This window comes from Lissotriton helveticus, chromosome 7 (assembly GCF_964261635.1).
Source record: "Lissotriton helveticus chromosome 7, aLisHel1.1, whole genome shotgun sequence".
In the NCBI taxonomy this organism is placed as follows: domain Eukaryota; kingdom Metazoa; phylum Chordata; class Amphibia; order Caudata; family Salamandridae; genus Lissotriton; species Lissotriton helveticus.
Genome location: NC_136068.1, coordinates 1,635,173,830 through 1,635,189,391, shown reverse-complemented (window position 1 = coordinate 1,635,189,391; position 15,562 = coordinate 1,635,173,830). Strand labels below are relative to the sequence as shown.

General features: G+C 45.7%; 1 protein-coding gene across 1 annotated transcript in view; it reads right to left on the bottom strand.

Annotated features, from left to right (window-relative positions):
• Positions 1 to 15,562, bottom strand: part of LOC144770625 (myeloperoxidase-like) — a 209,658-nt gene that overhangs the window by 63,171 nt on the left and 130,925 nt on the right. Inside the window, exon 8 of the mRNA XM_078655311.1 lies at positions 14,158 to 14,473. Within this exon, the coding sequence (XP_078511437.1) occupies positions 14,158 to 14,473 (316 nt within the window). The remainder of the gene's footprint in view (positions 1 to 14,157; positions 14,474 to 15,562) is intronic.

The following is a 15,562-nucleotide window of genomic DNA, read 5'->3' as shown; positions in this document are numbered from 1 at the left end:
ATGTATTTATTCATCACAGCGCCCGGCTCATGGGCCATTTTGAGCTTAGATTTCATGGGCCTCATTTATGAGGCCTTGCGTCAGTTTTGCGCTTCCGATGCGTCACTTTTTGTGACGCATCGGCGGCGTAAAACATGCCTCCTGTTGTGCACTATTTACAAAGTGACGCATCTAAGCAGATGCGTCACTTTGTAAACCCCTGCGCTACCTGCGTCAGGTATAATGTATGCAGAGGGGGTGTTCCCCCGCAAAAAGTCTCGTAATAGTGACGCAGTGAAATCTATGAGATTTCACTGCGTCACTTTTAGGACGCTATTGCATCAAAATCTTGCGCCTGCCTCACAGCAGGCATAAGACTGACGCAATACCTTTCACATGGGGCTTTCCCCATGTGAAAGGACGCGTTGCTGGAGTTGCGTCACTTTTGTGACACACCCCAGCAATGCGTGACTTTTGCGCTTACAGATACGTCAGAAATACTGACGTATCTGTAACTCCTTGCGACATGATGCGTCATACTGTAAATATGACGCATCAATCAGGTCGCAAGGAGTGCGCACTGAGAAGTGACGCATCGCTGCTTTCACGCAGCGATGCGTCATTTCTCATAAATGAGGCCCCATATACTTGGGCGCCATGCTTTTTGTTTTAACACGGTGCCCGCTTTTATGTTTTTGTCTATTTTTTATCTGCCGGGCTCCAGGCTTGGGTTCTCCGCTTGGTGACGTGCGTGAGTCTGTGTGTTTTCCATGCTGCACAGGTAGCAGTGCCGCAGCGGCATTGAGCATTGAGCAGGTGCTCAGCTAGGAAAAGTTGTGAAAGACAGTTGCAGGCCCCAGTGGAAGAAAGCAGACTCTGCTCTCGCAGCCCACTCTTTACACAACACGGATGGGCGGCGGCTGCTTTTTGGTGCTGCAGGGCTGCTACTTCAGGAACCGAAGGAGACGGCATCTGAGATACAGTGTAGGTTGCAGAAATGCCTGGCCCGCACTTATACATTAGTTGTGAAAGGACAGCCGCTGTTAACATAAAAATATTGAAAATGTTTAGAAAACTGCTCATTTGCGTGACTCAGCGCTTAGGAGCCACAGGTGAAAGCGAGACACAGTTACAAAACTGACTAAACTTTAACCACAATGAAGGTGCCCATGGTACATACAGCATGAAAGTTGTTGCTTTGAAAGAGTCAGAATGCCTTATTGCTGAGATCTACAATCTGCAGAGAAAAGTTTGGCCTATAGTGTGCCTCTCATCCTTCTGACGTCGATAACTTAAGCACTAATTTCATCTGGTTAATAACCTGCCCATAATTATGTTGGGCTACAACAAAATCGTGAGTATTGTTAACTCTGCAAGCAGAATATTTTATATTCCATTGGGAAGTATTTTAACAGGGGTCAAGGGCGGGTTTGAGTTGCAACAGGAACCACATAGAAAGACCCCTTTACACCGGAAGATGGCGTGGTTGGACAGCGAAGGCGGAATACCAATGGGCAAGTTGGATCAGGCTACTTTTTCTTTCCAGTGATTCCTACATGTCACACAACAGTTGGAATACACAGCACACTTAACTGTGGTGCAGTGGAGGCATCTGGAAACCACTTCACAGTGGGCATGAGGTTGTAGTAAAGTCTCACCATCCTCTTTCCCCCATGAGATGGGCAAGTCAGGCACCAAGTCGTGACCCTGGTGCACTGTGAGGGTGGGGGTGGGTGTAAGAGTAGGCAAACAAGACATGCCACAGGGTCCCTGGGAAACTGTCATGAATGTGCTTTAAAATCAGAGCTGGAGGCTAGGGGGAGGGGAGGCAGGAGATGGTGCAACTCCAGCTGCCGATCAGGTTTCTATGCAGCCATGGCAGAGGCAATCCGAGCTCCAGGACAAGCTGAGTGGCCTGACAGGCATACCAGCCGCACACACCTCCTGCACATATACCTCCATGCACTTCATCCTCCTTTAGAGTACCCTTATGTATTTAAGATTTCCATTTATGTTTTTGTCTACATGCACCTTTTATAAATATATGTATGTCCAATGCATTTTGACGGGGCATAGGTCCTGCTTTACATTAATCGTATTTAGTGGAGGAGTGGAGGCGACATACACCTGGAATAAAATCAAGCTGCAAAACTAATGTTACATGTAAGTAACTTGAAACATAACATAATATGGTTCTAGGGCTGAGAGGACAGATGCTGAGGTAAAGTGTACTGATGACGTTTTCAGTTTTATTTAGTGTGAACTTGATCCAGGGGAATTTACATGAGAACCGGATACATTACAGAAGCACACGTTATCCGTTTTTGGCTTGTTTTTTTTCTTGGGGGCAGGGGAGATTAAGTAATTTGCTTCAGCTGCTTCTCTGGTCACGTCAGTATCTCCCCAATTTTAAGTCCTCTAAGCAGTGCTGCAACTGTCTCTGCTCTCAATGGTAATTCCCCATTCTCCTCTAGACAGTGCTGCAGCAGCATCTCTGTTCATATATCCACTGCACTCCAAACCAAAACACATCGGTAAAAGACATTGTCATTTACAGCACCTATAGCACGAACTCTCACAAATGAAAGACATAATGGATCGCAAATGCTTGTTTAATTATATGAGCGTTCATCCATTTCATATGGCAACTATTCCCCGTTTACCACTGTATCTCAGCTAGTTATTATATAATTTAGAAGTAGATTAATTGTTTAGGGGTTTGTGAATAAATATGGGTGTATTTATGATTCACCCTTTTTGAATTTTGTTCTCTGAGGTACTAATAATCATGGCTGCAAATATAATTCACATTATTTGTACTAGAACAGCTTATAATAAATAATAGTTCTATCGTAAAATACCAATTGGCTGTTTGTCCGACCCTTAGCATCGTTTCCCACATAAACGTAACTCTGTGGGTGGGGTGAGCAGCACAACCAATGTACACAATCAACTACAACCAACATTTGTTCTCGCAGACTGGCAGTCATTGCGTGCTTTAAATCGACGGACACAATCTTGAATTGCCGCTTTTACATTTTTTCAAATCTCGCAGAAAAAAAATGCAGGAGCGCGAACCTCCTGAAATGATACAGTAGGTATATATTGTTCCTGGTTTTACCGGTTTTGTGTAGATTCACTGAGGCAGATACCTAAGTAGTATTAATTTAAGGCATGTTATGGCTTTTAGTTAAAAAATTATAATAGATATATACTTATTCTATGTCATCATGTACAAGAATTGTCTCTTTGGCACAAAGCCCTTTTTTGCTCCCTCCGTAAGGAAGGAGTCTGGAGTGTGTTGTTTAAGATGGCAGCTCCATAGCTCTATCACCATAATTAATAGCCGCACTGATGAATTTGCATAATTGCACATTGCACGTTACCCTTTGCTGAGTTCATAGCATTGTATTAGTATCTTAAGGTAATAGGAGCAAATGAGAAATTGTCATGCAATGACCAGACGGATTTGTGAACGTGGAACAAGACGAATTTGCTCAATTGCACAATAAATATTTACCTTTATGAGCACTTTAGTAGTTAATTTCTAAGTTAAAGCTTCATTAATGATAACAAATGTGAAGCCGTTATGCAAATGATAAGATTGTTTTGAAAATGTTTTATTTATTGTTAATCCTATGATTGTATTAGTAGTGTAATGGTTTTAATTAACTATGCACATCATAAATGAACATGGCACCTCCCAGTTTTCGTTTTTTCCAGGAAGCAGGAGTATGATGATCCAGGATCATGACATAAACCTTCAAATCTTTGAAGCTGACTTCAACTAAACCCAACTGACCAATGTATGAAGAAGTGGGACAAGGTGCATCTCCCTAAAATGTGCAGGTCAAAAGCAGTAGAAAAGGAGAGAGGAGTACAGGCAATGCGAGGGATACCCCATTTCATTTACCACTTCTCAGCACATGACGAACTGGAGAAGTAAAACCTAGGGCGAGGACTGCCAGCCATACAATGTAGCTGAACAGACATTAACCCTGAAACGAATCCAGGGAGAAACTTAAAGAGAACAGAGTTGACTCCCAACTTACGGCTATCAGAAACGTGATGGAAATAAAAGAAACCATGAACGTGACACACACTGGACCTTGTCCTCATATATAATGTTTGGTATCAAACCAAGCAGTGCACACAGGGCCAGTTTTCTTTTCACAAATAAGCTCTCCAGGGAGGAAATTGCCTGGCTCATTCAGAACCTACAGACTCATTCAGAGCCTACCGGGTAGCCTTCCAGGTCAGTGGAGGCTATCGGCCTCTGCTCCCTTGGAGGAGGCCTGTTAGCCCTACTGAAAGATTCCCACCTGCCTGGTGGGGATCACTTAAGCCTTTACGACAAGCGCAAATGCAGTTCCTGTGGCAAAGGCTGTGAACTTTGTCAAGTGGTTGCTATATTTGTTACACCTGATTGACTAGGGAAATCTAATTTTGGTTGCCTGGACTAAACATGGCAGCGTGAACATCACTATCATCTGGTGCGCCAATGGCAAAGAGGTTGCTTGATCCAGGATTTCTTATGGCAGAACCAGCTCGTGCTCTACTGATGGGAAACCAAGGGTTGCCCTCTAAATGAGGTGCAGAAACTGCGAATTTGTGAGAAACACAACTCTAAATGACCCTTCCCAGTCCAATCACAAGGTAGGCCGGGATTTTAGGCATTTGATACAGTCCATAAAGGTGAGTAAGGGTGAATTACAAAAATCCTTGGGTACAGCAAAAGTTAAATTAGAGAATAGATCAGTTCCAGAGGCACTACTGGTAGCCATTTATCCCAAGATGCACCACGGACATTGACTTGAGAGGCTGGAAACAAAAACTGAAATTGAAGGGTTAAGTGAATTTCTGCCACCGACCTTAACGAGATCAACTTAGCTCATCACCCTCCTGCTACATTAGTGCCGTGATATCCCACTGGGATTAATCTCGCACTTTATAAATAAATAGCAACTGGTAATATACTGAACTCACCAATATACCCACAACTGATGTTAACATAGAAGTCCAATTGCACCAAAACTCTCACACACATTAATGTCCAATACAACCACAGTTGTAAAGGAGGTCAAAATGAACATATCACAAAAAATATATCTAATAAGGTGAGCAGCAAAAATGAAAGTATGTGTTCAAGGGTTTCCCCAAAAAATTGATGAGGAGGACAAAAAACAGTACAGCTGACCAAGGACGAACGGTGTTTCTATATAAACAGCATCATCGTCAATGTGATAGCAAACATTCCCAACCCATCAAACGAATCTCAAAAATTCTACCTCATCTGAGATTCTCGTACACAGATTTTATTATATTTATTATAATGTGACTACATTCTATGGTGAAGGCAGGAAATGGGTTCAGAGTCTCAGTTTTATGGTCCAGCGCTGGAAGCAAAAAGGAGCAGGAGGTCAAACGTGACCTATGCAAGCAGCAAGGTCAGTAAAAAAAGGTTTTAAATGTTGTGTGTTTGGTGAGTGTGTGTGTGTTATTGAACGTTTGCATGTGTGAGCATGTTTGTGTGTCTGTGTGTGTGAGTGACTGAGAGAGAGAGAGTCAGTGAAGTTGTGAGCCGGACTGAGTGAGAATGAGTGATATAAAGACTTAGGATTAGTGAGACACACTGAAACTAAGTGAGTCAAAGTGAGATTGAGTGAGTCAGAGTGAGTAAAAATGAGTAGGGCTGAGTGAGAATAAGTAAGACTGAGTGAGAATAAGTGACTCGGCATGAGACACAGTGAAAAGGACCGAGTGGAACTGAGTGATTCAGTCATACTGAGTGATTCAGCTGGAGACTGGGTGAAATTGATTGAGAATGAGTGAGAGTGAGTGAGTCAGAATGGGTGAGAAAGAGAGGGAGTGAGTGAGAATGAGCGGGTCTTGGTGAATCAGAGGGAAATGATGTGAATCAGAAAGAGTGGCATTGAGTGAGATTAAGTGAGAATAAGTGAGACTGAGTGAGTCAGTAAGACTAAGATTGAGTGAGTCAGAGTAAATAAAAGTGAGTGCAAGTGCGAATGAGTGTAAGTTAATAAGACTGAGTGTAAAAGTAAGACAGAGTGCAAGCGAATGTAAGCGAACTCCTGGAACCTTCTGAGAAGAAGTCAAGCTCGCTCACTGGAATTTGAGCCTAGGATAATACGCGTCCAACACTTTTAAAGGCCACTAGCTGCCACTTGATTTGCCATATTAATATAAGAGTGATACATGAGAGGACTTGTGCATCTCTATGATGTACTAAGGTCATATTTCACTAATAGAGCAGATGAAAAAGAAATTAGTTCAATAAATTTGACATGTTCACACGTTGTCTCTGTCAATCTTTTCAACATTCACAAGAACTTATTGAAACGATTTCCAGCAACTGCTTTCCGAGATGTTTGCAGACAAGACCCAAGTCAACATCTCTCTTTGGAGCGAAATAAGGAGCCAGAGAATCATGAGGGGACTACATTATACCTGCTTTTAAATATATGACATCTACCTACACCCTAAAGGATCTAAAGACTTGTTTCAATAAAGGATGAGTCGGGCTCTCTAGGCCAAAAATGTTTGAAGTAGCCCCCCGTTGCAAAAGGTAGGCCTAAGGGCATGATATGTGACTATGGCCCCCATTACTAGCGGGCAGGCTGTAAGAACCCTCATTATTTCCATCCCCTGAGTCTGTCAGGGAGGAGAAAAATAACGGGGACTCTGAGTTTTAGGCAACAACATGCAGAAAATGGTCTTTCTGCACAGATTTCTGCATGTTTTTCTCTGGGAGTCCAACCACAGTCTTTGTCTGCTTGAAGCAGGTGAAATGACTTGGAGGATTACCACTGATTACTGAGTTTCTGCTAAACTCATAATTCCTATGAGCCCCGCAACTACATTTACTGGGGGCCATTGAAATTAACAAGCCACTCTTAACTAGGGCGTATGAGACTCAGAGCTTGAGTTAAGTCCATCCAGGTTTGGTGCAACATACTCTGCCCAGGCCTATCCATCAAATGAAGACTGTATGCAAGCAAGTTCAAAATTAGGCAGTCAAAATAAGCTAATTGTTTATTTAGGAGCATATAAAACCTGTCTGAGTACTACTGGGATTTTGCAACTGTCGCATGGTCTCAGAAGTATTCACACTAGTAATCATTTGGAAGTATGAAAATACATACGTATACTGTTCCATGAGAAATTGTGTTGTGTGCGAAATGTACAAAAGTTTGTGTCTGAATTTGCCAACTTGAGATAGGTTCAAGTAGGAATTGTTTAGCTGAGCAAATTATTGTATCTCCTCCAAACAGTCTTCTGCTGGTATCCTACACTACCTTTTTTGGTCAGCCAAAATTTACCCAAGATAAGGGTGAAATATATTTCAGGGGGAGCGCTGAACCGCACTGTTGTTACTAGCTTGCCGGGGGGGCCACAGGACCACAAGCCCCAGAAGCCTCTAGTCCCTGGAGGGAGCAACGCGCTACAAAAGCGCCTCAGACACCTGCGGCGTGGGAGCACCGAACGCCACCGCTGATACCGGCTTGCAGAGGGGGCGGGGGGCACAGGACCACAAGCCCTAGAAGCCTCCACTCCATGGAGGGAGCAATGCACTACAAGAGTTCCTCGTGACACCCCCAGCGTGGGAGCGCCGAACGCCACTGCTGTTACCGACTTGCAAGGGGGCCACAGGATCACAAGCCTCAGAAGCCTCTACTTCCTGAAGGGAGCATCACCCAACAAAAGCGCCTCAGACACCCACGGCATGGGAGCAATGAACACCACTGCTGTTACTGGCTTGAAGGGGGGGCCTCAGGACCACAAACCTCAGAAGCCTCAACTCCCTGGAGGGAGCAACGCTCTACAAAAGCGCCTCGTGACACCGGTGGCATGGGAGCACCAAATGCCACTGCTGTTACTGGCTTGCAGGGTGGGCCACAGGACCACAAGCCCCAGAGGCCTATATTCCCTGGAGGGAGCAACGCAATACAAAAGCGCCTTGTGACACCCGCGGTGCGGGAGCGCCGAACGCCACTGCTGTTACTGGCTTGCAGGGGGGGGGGCACAGGTCCACAAGCCCAGGAAGCATCTACTCCCTGGAGGGAGTAACACGCTACTAAAGCACCTCGTGACACACGCGGCGCCGGATCGCCAAATGCCACAGCTGTTACCAGCTTGCAGGGGGTGCCACAGGACCACAAGCCCCAGAAGCCTCTACTCCCTGGAGGGAGCAATGCTCTACAAAAGTGCCTCGTGACACCCGTGGGGAGGGAGCGCCAAACGCCACTGCTGTTACTGGCTTGTAGGGGGTGCCACAGGACCACCACAAGCCCCAGAAGCCTCTACTCCATGGACAGAGCAACACGCTACAAAAGCACCTCGGGACACCCGGGGCGCGGGGGCACCGAACACCACTGCTGTTACCGGCTCGCAGGGGGCCACAGGACCACAAGCCCCAGAAGCCTCTACTCCCTGGAGGGAACTACGCTCTACAAAACCGCCTCGTGACACCCAAGGCGCGGGAGCACCGAACACCACTGCTGTTACCGGCTAGCAGGGGAGGGCCACAGGACCACAAGCCCCAGAAGCCTCTACTCCCTGGAGGTAGCAGTGTGCTACAAAAGCGCTTGTGACACCCACAGTGCGGGTGTGCAAAATGCCACTGCTGTTACTGGCTTGCAGGGGGGGGCCATAGGACCACAAGCCCCAGAAGCCTCTACTCCCTGGACGGACCAACGCGCTACAAAACTGCCTCGTGACACCCACGGCGCGGGAGCACCGAACACCACTGCTGTTACCGGCGTGCAGGGAGGGCCACAGGACCACAAGCCCCAGAAGCCTCTACTCCCTGAAGATAGCAATGCGCTACAAAAGCGCTTGTGACACCCGCAGCGTGGGTGTGCCGAAGGCCACTGCTGTTACCGACTTGCAGGGGCGGCTACAGGACCACAAGCCCCAGAAGCCTCTACTCCATTGAGGGAGCAACGCGCTACAAAAGCACCTCGTGACACCCGTGGCAAGGGATGTGCGTGGGCAGCAGGGTGGGCCCCTCCTTGCCCATCATTGGCAGGAAGAGGCAGGGCAGAGCCACCCCGTGCATCCAGAAACCCGGAGATCTGTTGAGGGCAGCTGTTACATTCATAAGTTACTGTGTACCCACCATTTCAACCTTAGTTCCCGCTGATTTGCGACACCGGAGTTTGACTGCTTGCGATCTTCCACTTTCGTGCTGCCATCCCATAATTTGTGGAACTCATTGATCCTCTCCTTGCTGAGACATTTCAGGTAATATTTGAATTTTCACAAAAATGACATTCATTTTGGGGGAAAATATTTATACCCTCTGTTGGACTTGGCCTTGTTGGCTAAAGTTCGCTTACACTTTTTGCTTTTCCCCTAGACCGTTTTCCTGATTTGTGAAGTTAGATGCTGTAGGTACTTGCCACTGCTAATCAGTGTGCAAGTACAGAGGTTCCCTGGATGAATTGTGGTGGTGATTGGTTGTCTCTGATTCATATGTTTGTCTTACTAGCAAGATCCCTAAGTGATGTGCACTGTGTGTGCCTGAGCTAGTACTAAAGAAATTAGCAGATAGGGGACACAGGCACATGCTGAACGTTGGCAGCCCAACCAGCAGCCCTGCAGGAGCTGAACTAAGGGCCCGAGTGTGCCTTGCCTGTGGTGACAAGGTTTTGGAGTGAGGCGAAGCCGCTGCAGCAGGAGAGGAGAGTGGGGTTGCGCCCCCTAGGTAAAGTGGATCATCGCCTGGGGGGGTTTGGGCCCGGAGAGACACTCACTTGGCCTCTCCCCGCTGGTAGCCTGGTGCGGCTGTTGTGTCTGCCCAGATCTAGGTCCGAGCTGGTCCCGGACAGTGCAGTATAGGGGCCAGGGCCCGGAGTGGAGAAGTGTGGCTCAATGGTTAGAGCGGCAGACCCTGATGCAGAGGTCTGGCCCTGGACCAGGGTTCAATTCCCGCCTCGGCGGGTCTTGGGCTCAATTTCCTCGCACCTGATAATTCTCGCCTCGTGCCTATTCTAATCATGGGTCCCACTCTGCAACTCTGGGCAATAGCTTGCTTAATCTCCACAACGGCCCCAACAGCGCTGGGATGCCTGGCTTCACCTTGGGGGTGCCCAGGAGTGGACATTTCACAGGGAAAAGCCAGGAAGGGTTCCACAGCGGTATGCGTACAGCGCCAGGAAACCCCGGTTGGGGTATAAGTGTGCTTTACAAGTACAAATTCATTTCATTTCATTGGGTGTCATCATTGATCCGGGTTGGGGGTAATCAGTTGCACAACTTCTAAAACAGTTGTATAGTACTTTGCATATTTGCTGCTAACTATCAAACTACTGGACAACGCCTGACACTAGAAGTGCTTAACGAACTCAAGGGTTAGTGTGCTACTCACTGTGTTATGTTTCTCTTTCAGGATACAGGATCATAGCGTAGCGCACTGCATTGGTTGTTTACTGCACTGTACTGAATTGCACTGTGACGCAGTACTTTTTTCCTTCCTTGCACAGGGCATGCTGGAGGTGATACGCATTGCATTGTCTTCCTATCGTACTGTACGTAATTGCAGCATGACGCATTGCTATATTTCTTCCTTGAACAGGGCATGCTGGTAGCGAGCCGAGTTGCATTATCTTGTGTTGACTCAGTACATGACCTTGACGCTACACATTACATTGTTTCTCTGTGGCACTGTACAGGAATCCATCGTTAAGTAGTGCGGTGTTCCTCGTATTTTGCAACGTGTGTGAATCTAGTGATACGACGTACCTAACCTGTTGAGAACAGTTAAAGTCAGCGTAATTGTTGGTTAGAAGTGGTGATTGGGGATTAGGACCGCCCAACCCACCGAGAACAATATTACCCAGTGTATATATGTGGGAGTTGTATCGTGTGGTCATTTCGTATATCTTTTTATATAAAGTATACTTGTTTTATACAAACACGTGTGGAGTCCATTTGTGGGGACATCATTGGGATTGCTGTAGGCGTGGTTGCATATACTGAACACTCGTGCCTTGGAGATAAGCATGGCTGCTCGTGTCAAGCTACTAAGGGGGTGAGCAGGGCTGTCTTGTACGGTTTCCTTTCTTGGCCTAACGTGGGAGCAGGGGGGTCTGGGTCACGCACTTGACAACAATGGTGCGCGCGGAGTGCCGCCTTCTAACACCCTCCAATCGTAAATATTTGTTCATCTTGAAAATGCACCCAACGCGTGGAATGACTGTAAACAAATCCTATTTGGGAGGGCAAAGTCCCACTATTCTTGATTTTGTGAATCAACATGATATTTATTGACCTCCGAAATGAGAATTTCTTTGTTGAAAACATTCTAAAACTGGGGAATAGAAAAAGAAAAGAAGAGAGCGAGGAAAACAAGAACATAATTAAACGAGACAGAATCATCAAATAAAAGCACATGAGAGAATTCATAAATGAACATGCACTATACCTCATGGGCGAAGTGTGCCCCATTTACACTGCTATTGTTCTTATGAAACTATTGACTTTTAGCTACTGTATCCTCAAAATTGTGTCTCTTTGTTAATCTGATACGTAGTAAATATCTTGACAACAATCACTTATAGAACATATTAAAAAATAGAACTTTTATTTCATAATTCTAATCTCTAAAATAAATTGATGCTCATATTTACTATTTTACACATCTAGAAATTTCATACCATTAGTTATTTTCGTTGTTGGTCTCATTTGTAATCTTTCGATTGCTTAGCTTCTGTAGGATTCCCTTCCTTTCGTGTGCTAGCTCCTCCCTGGAGCGTGGACAAAGTACATATGCTCTGTCTTGTCTTTGTTCTTTCCCATTTTTTGCAATGCACAATTTATTTTTATAAGCGGTTTGGTATTATTCCTGGACAAGCAATATGCTTTTTTACATTTAACACAGGCATGCACCTTCTTATTTATGTTGTTTTATCTCTATCTGCTGTCTCTATTGATGTTTAGTTGCTTACACCCACAACTATACTACTCTACACCAATGTATCCTACGCTACATCTCTCTATGCCACTCAACTCTATGTCACTATACACATCTCCACTCTACTCTATGGCACTCAACTCTATGCCACTCTACACCTCTTCACTCTACTCTATGCCACTCCAGGTCACTCCACTCTAATCCACTCAATGCCACTCTATGGCACTCTATGCCGCTCCACTCTATGCCATTCCACTCCATGCCACTGTAGTCTATGCCAACCTACTCTACTCCGCTCCACTTTATGCCACTCTATTCTATGACTCTCTATGCCACTCTACTGTATGCCACTCCTCCTTATGCCACTCTATTCCACTCTATACCAGTCTATGCCACTGAGTGACACTCTGCGCAACTCCTTGCCTCTCGAAACTATTCTACGCCACTGTACTCTATGCCACTCCACTCTAAGCCACTCCACTCTATGCCACTCTACTCTAAGCCACTTCACTTTCTACCATACCACTCTGTGCCACTTCAACCCACTCTACGCCACTCCAGCCTACGTCACTACTCTACATCACTCTGTTCCATTCTTTGGCACTCTACTTCCTCTATGTTGAATCACCTGTATACCAATCAACTCTTCTCCACACCACTCTATGGCACAGCACTCCACTCCAGCCTAAGCCACTCTGTGCCACTACCCTCCACTCTACACCAACTCTACACCACTCAATGTCATTCCAAACTGCACAATGCCACTGTATGGCACTCCACTCTATGCCACCAAACTCTATGCCAGTGTACTCTAAACCATCCCACACCATTGTATGCCACTCTTCTCTATGCCATTCTACTCTACATCACATTATGACACTCTATTTTATACCACTCTACTCCAGGCCACTCTGCGTCACTCTACTCTACTCATCACCACTCCATTCCAAGCTGGTCACTCCACTTCTCTCTACTATCCGCTTCTCTATGTCTCTCCACTCTCCAACGCTTCAACCCACCCTATGCCACCCTACTCTACGCCACTCCCTTCCACTCAACTCTAAGCCACTCTCTTTTACGGTACTGTATTCTACACCACTCCACTCTATGCCACTCCAATCTATGCCACTCCTCTCCATGCCACTCTTCTCTACGCTACTCTCTACTATGCTACTCTAGTCTTCACCACACCACCAACTTTTGGCTGTAGAGATAAACCTCACACCAGTCCAACACCTCACTTCAGCCTGCATCCTCACATCTGCCCACAATTGATTGAGAACAGTCTGTTTCAGGAACAAAAGTTTTTAGTTTGCAGGGGGATGCCATCATAGAGTTCAAGGCCACCCTCTACATTCTGGTGAAAATTTAAATGCCTGCTTTAGAGTCCTGCTTGATCTAACAACAGCTTTCGACACCAACAAATACTAAGAGCTACTTAACACCCTCAAAGCATAAATGACTTTAAAAAGCAACATCCTGCAGCATTTCATACCATACTAGAAGAACAGAGTGTAGCTGATCCAGAAGGGTTCCAACAGATCTCAAAACCCACCCTTCTTTAGGCAACAGTCCCTAGCCAAGGTTTTTTGATCCTGTAACAGCAACAACATCAAAGACACGTACATGGGGTTCACACATATCTATCAGTAAGTTTCAAGTATTTATGACGTCCATCGCCTGATCATTTGTCTTGCTGCAATCCAGGCTGGATCTGGAAAGTCTGGCAACCTCTGGATTTTTGGTATCTCGATGGAATAAACACTCTGCTGTCTAGTGACTGTGGTATCCAATGAACTCCAAAGACAAGCTGCCAGATGCAACCTTGCTATGCTCCGAAGTTATAGAATGCTGTCTTAGTCAACACCTACCAGGTGCCATTCTTTTTCCACAATATAGGGAACACTTTTCCTAATTGCCACTTGGATGCAGAGGATCCCCTGAAGAGGGTGCACTTTTCCCATCTGCACCTTCCCTGTGTCCTCTCTAGCAACTCTGTCACTACCACTTACACCTGTCTGCGGTATTAACTGTAAAATCCTTATTGTGTGCAGTGCTGAATTGCCTTGTTGCTATATTCATACTATATAAGTCACATACATAAATCACAAGATCTATATATTGAAATATCTATAACAGTAACACTTTCATTGTAACAGAAAATCCCAATGATAATATCTTGGTTATTTAGACTAAGCACTGAGCATAGTAGTACATTTCATGATTGCAATGATAGATCTTACCAGCAATGAAACATGGAATTCCAAAGGTTGCATTGATGGATGCACATGGACTATTTGGGTTAGCTTCAAAGGGCAGAAATGGTCTAGTTCCATCCTGAAACTTATCGTTGACAGCTAACAGCCCCATATCATTGGTCTTATTCCTTAGACTGGCAGCTGTAGAGGCTGTGCTTCCATACACCATGCCAGCATCAATGAAGGAGGTCAAGCCATTCAGCTGCTCTCTGACTTTTGTCTCAGTGGGGCACGCTGGACCAGTGCGAAATAAGGCAATGCATTTGCCCCTTCTATCACCCATTGGATCGTTTGGCGGTATCTGAAAAAACATTATAGATTATTTGAGCAGTTAATGTTATATCAGTCCACCATATTGAATTTACTATGACATCTAGTGAAGAACATTGATGGTAATCATAACCTGAGAGCTCAGAGAGTGAACCAAAAAGTCTAAACGGATATTTCAAATGAAACTTAATAAAAAGGGGTATTTAAATGTATGTTAACATTAGGTTCCTCTGTTTCAGGGAAATCACACCGAAAGGAAGATAATATAATGAAAGTAATGAATCAATCAAACAGCATTTGTAAAGCACAACTTTGTCACCCCCAGCGGTATCTGGGCACTATGTCTCCGTTAAAGAGCCAGGTCTTGAGTCTCTTTCTGAAGTCTGCCAGATCTGCTTGGGGAAGGTCCTTCAAGGTCTTGGCAGCAATGTAGGAGAAAGAGCGTCCACCGCTGCGGCTGCAACAGATGCAGGGGGTGTGCGAGGGCAAATGAAGAGGAGCGCAGGTGTCTAGAGGGTTGGTGGAAGTATAGTTGATGATTGATGTAGGTGCGTCCTAGGAATGGAGGGCTTTGTAGGCGTGTCTGAGGTTCTTGAACTGGCATCTCTTCTGGATGAGGAGACAGTGGATGTCTCTGTTGTGTCTCGTTATTCCTTGTGCTCGTCTGTCTCCATGTCTCGACCTGGAGTATGGATCTTTGGCCACATTCCAGGATGGTTGGAGATTGGAGATGAACGAGAGAGGAGGACGCTCTTTGGATGGTGGTTGCCTGTTACTCGTATCTTCAATAATGACTTCTACATCTGCCATGGCCTTCATTCTCCTTGATGACGATTGAATGATTGAATCCAGTTCGCTGAGGTGAGTGTATGTTGTGCCAGAGCCATTTTGCTGTTGCACCGCACCTCTCTGGAACAGTTTGCTGCTGCGGCCGAGTGTGCCTGTTCTGAGGTCTTCCGCAGAGAGCAGGACGCTCCACCCATATTTCTGCAGCAACTTACACTTTGTCTGTTTGGGCAACCACCCCATGTATATGTGCGCAATACTGCGCATACACATTGAACATTTTCGTCTCAAAACAACGTCAGGCAAGTCAAATAGGCCTGACAGTGATTTCATT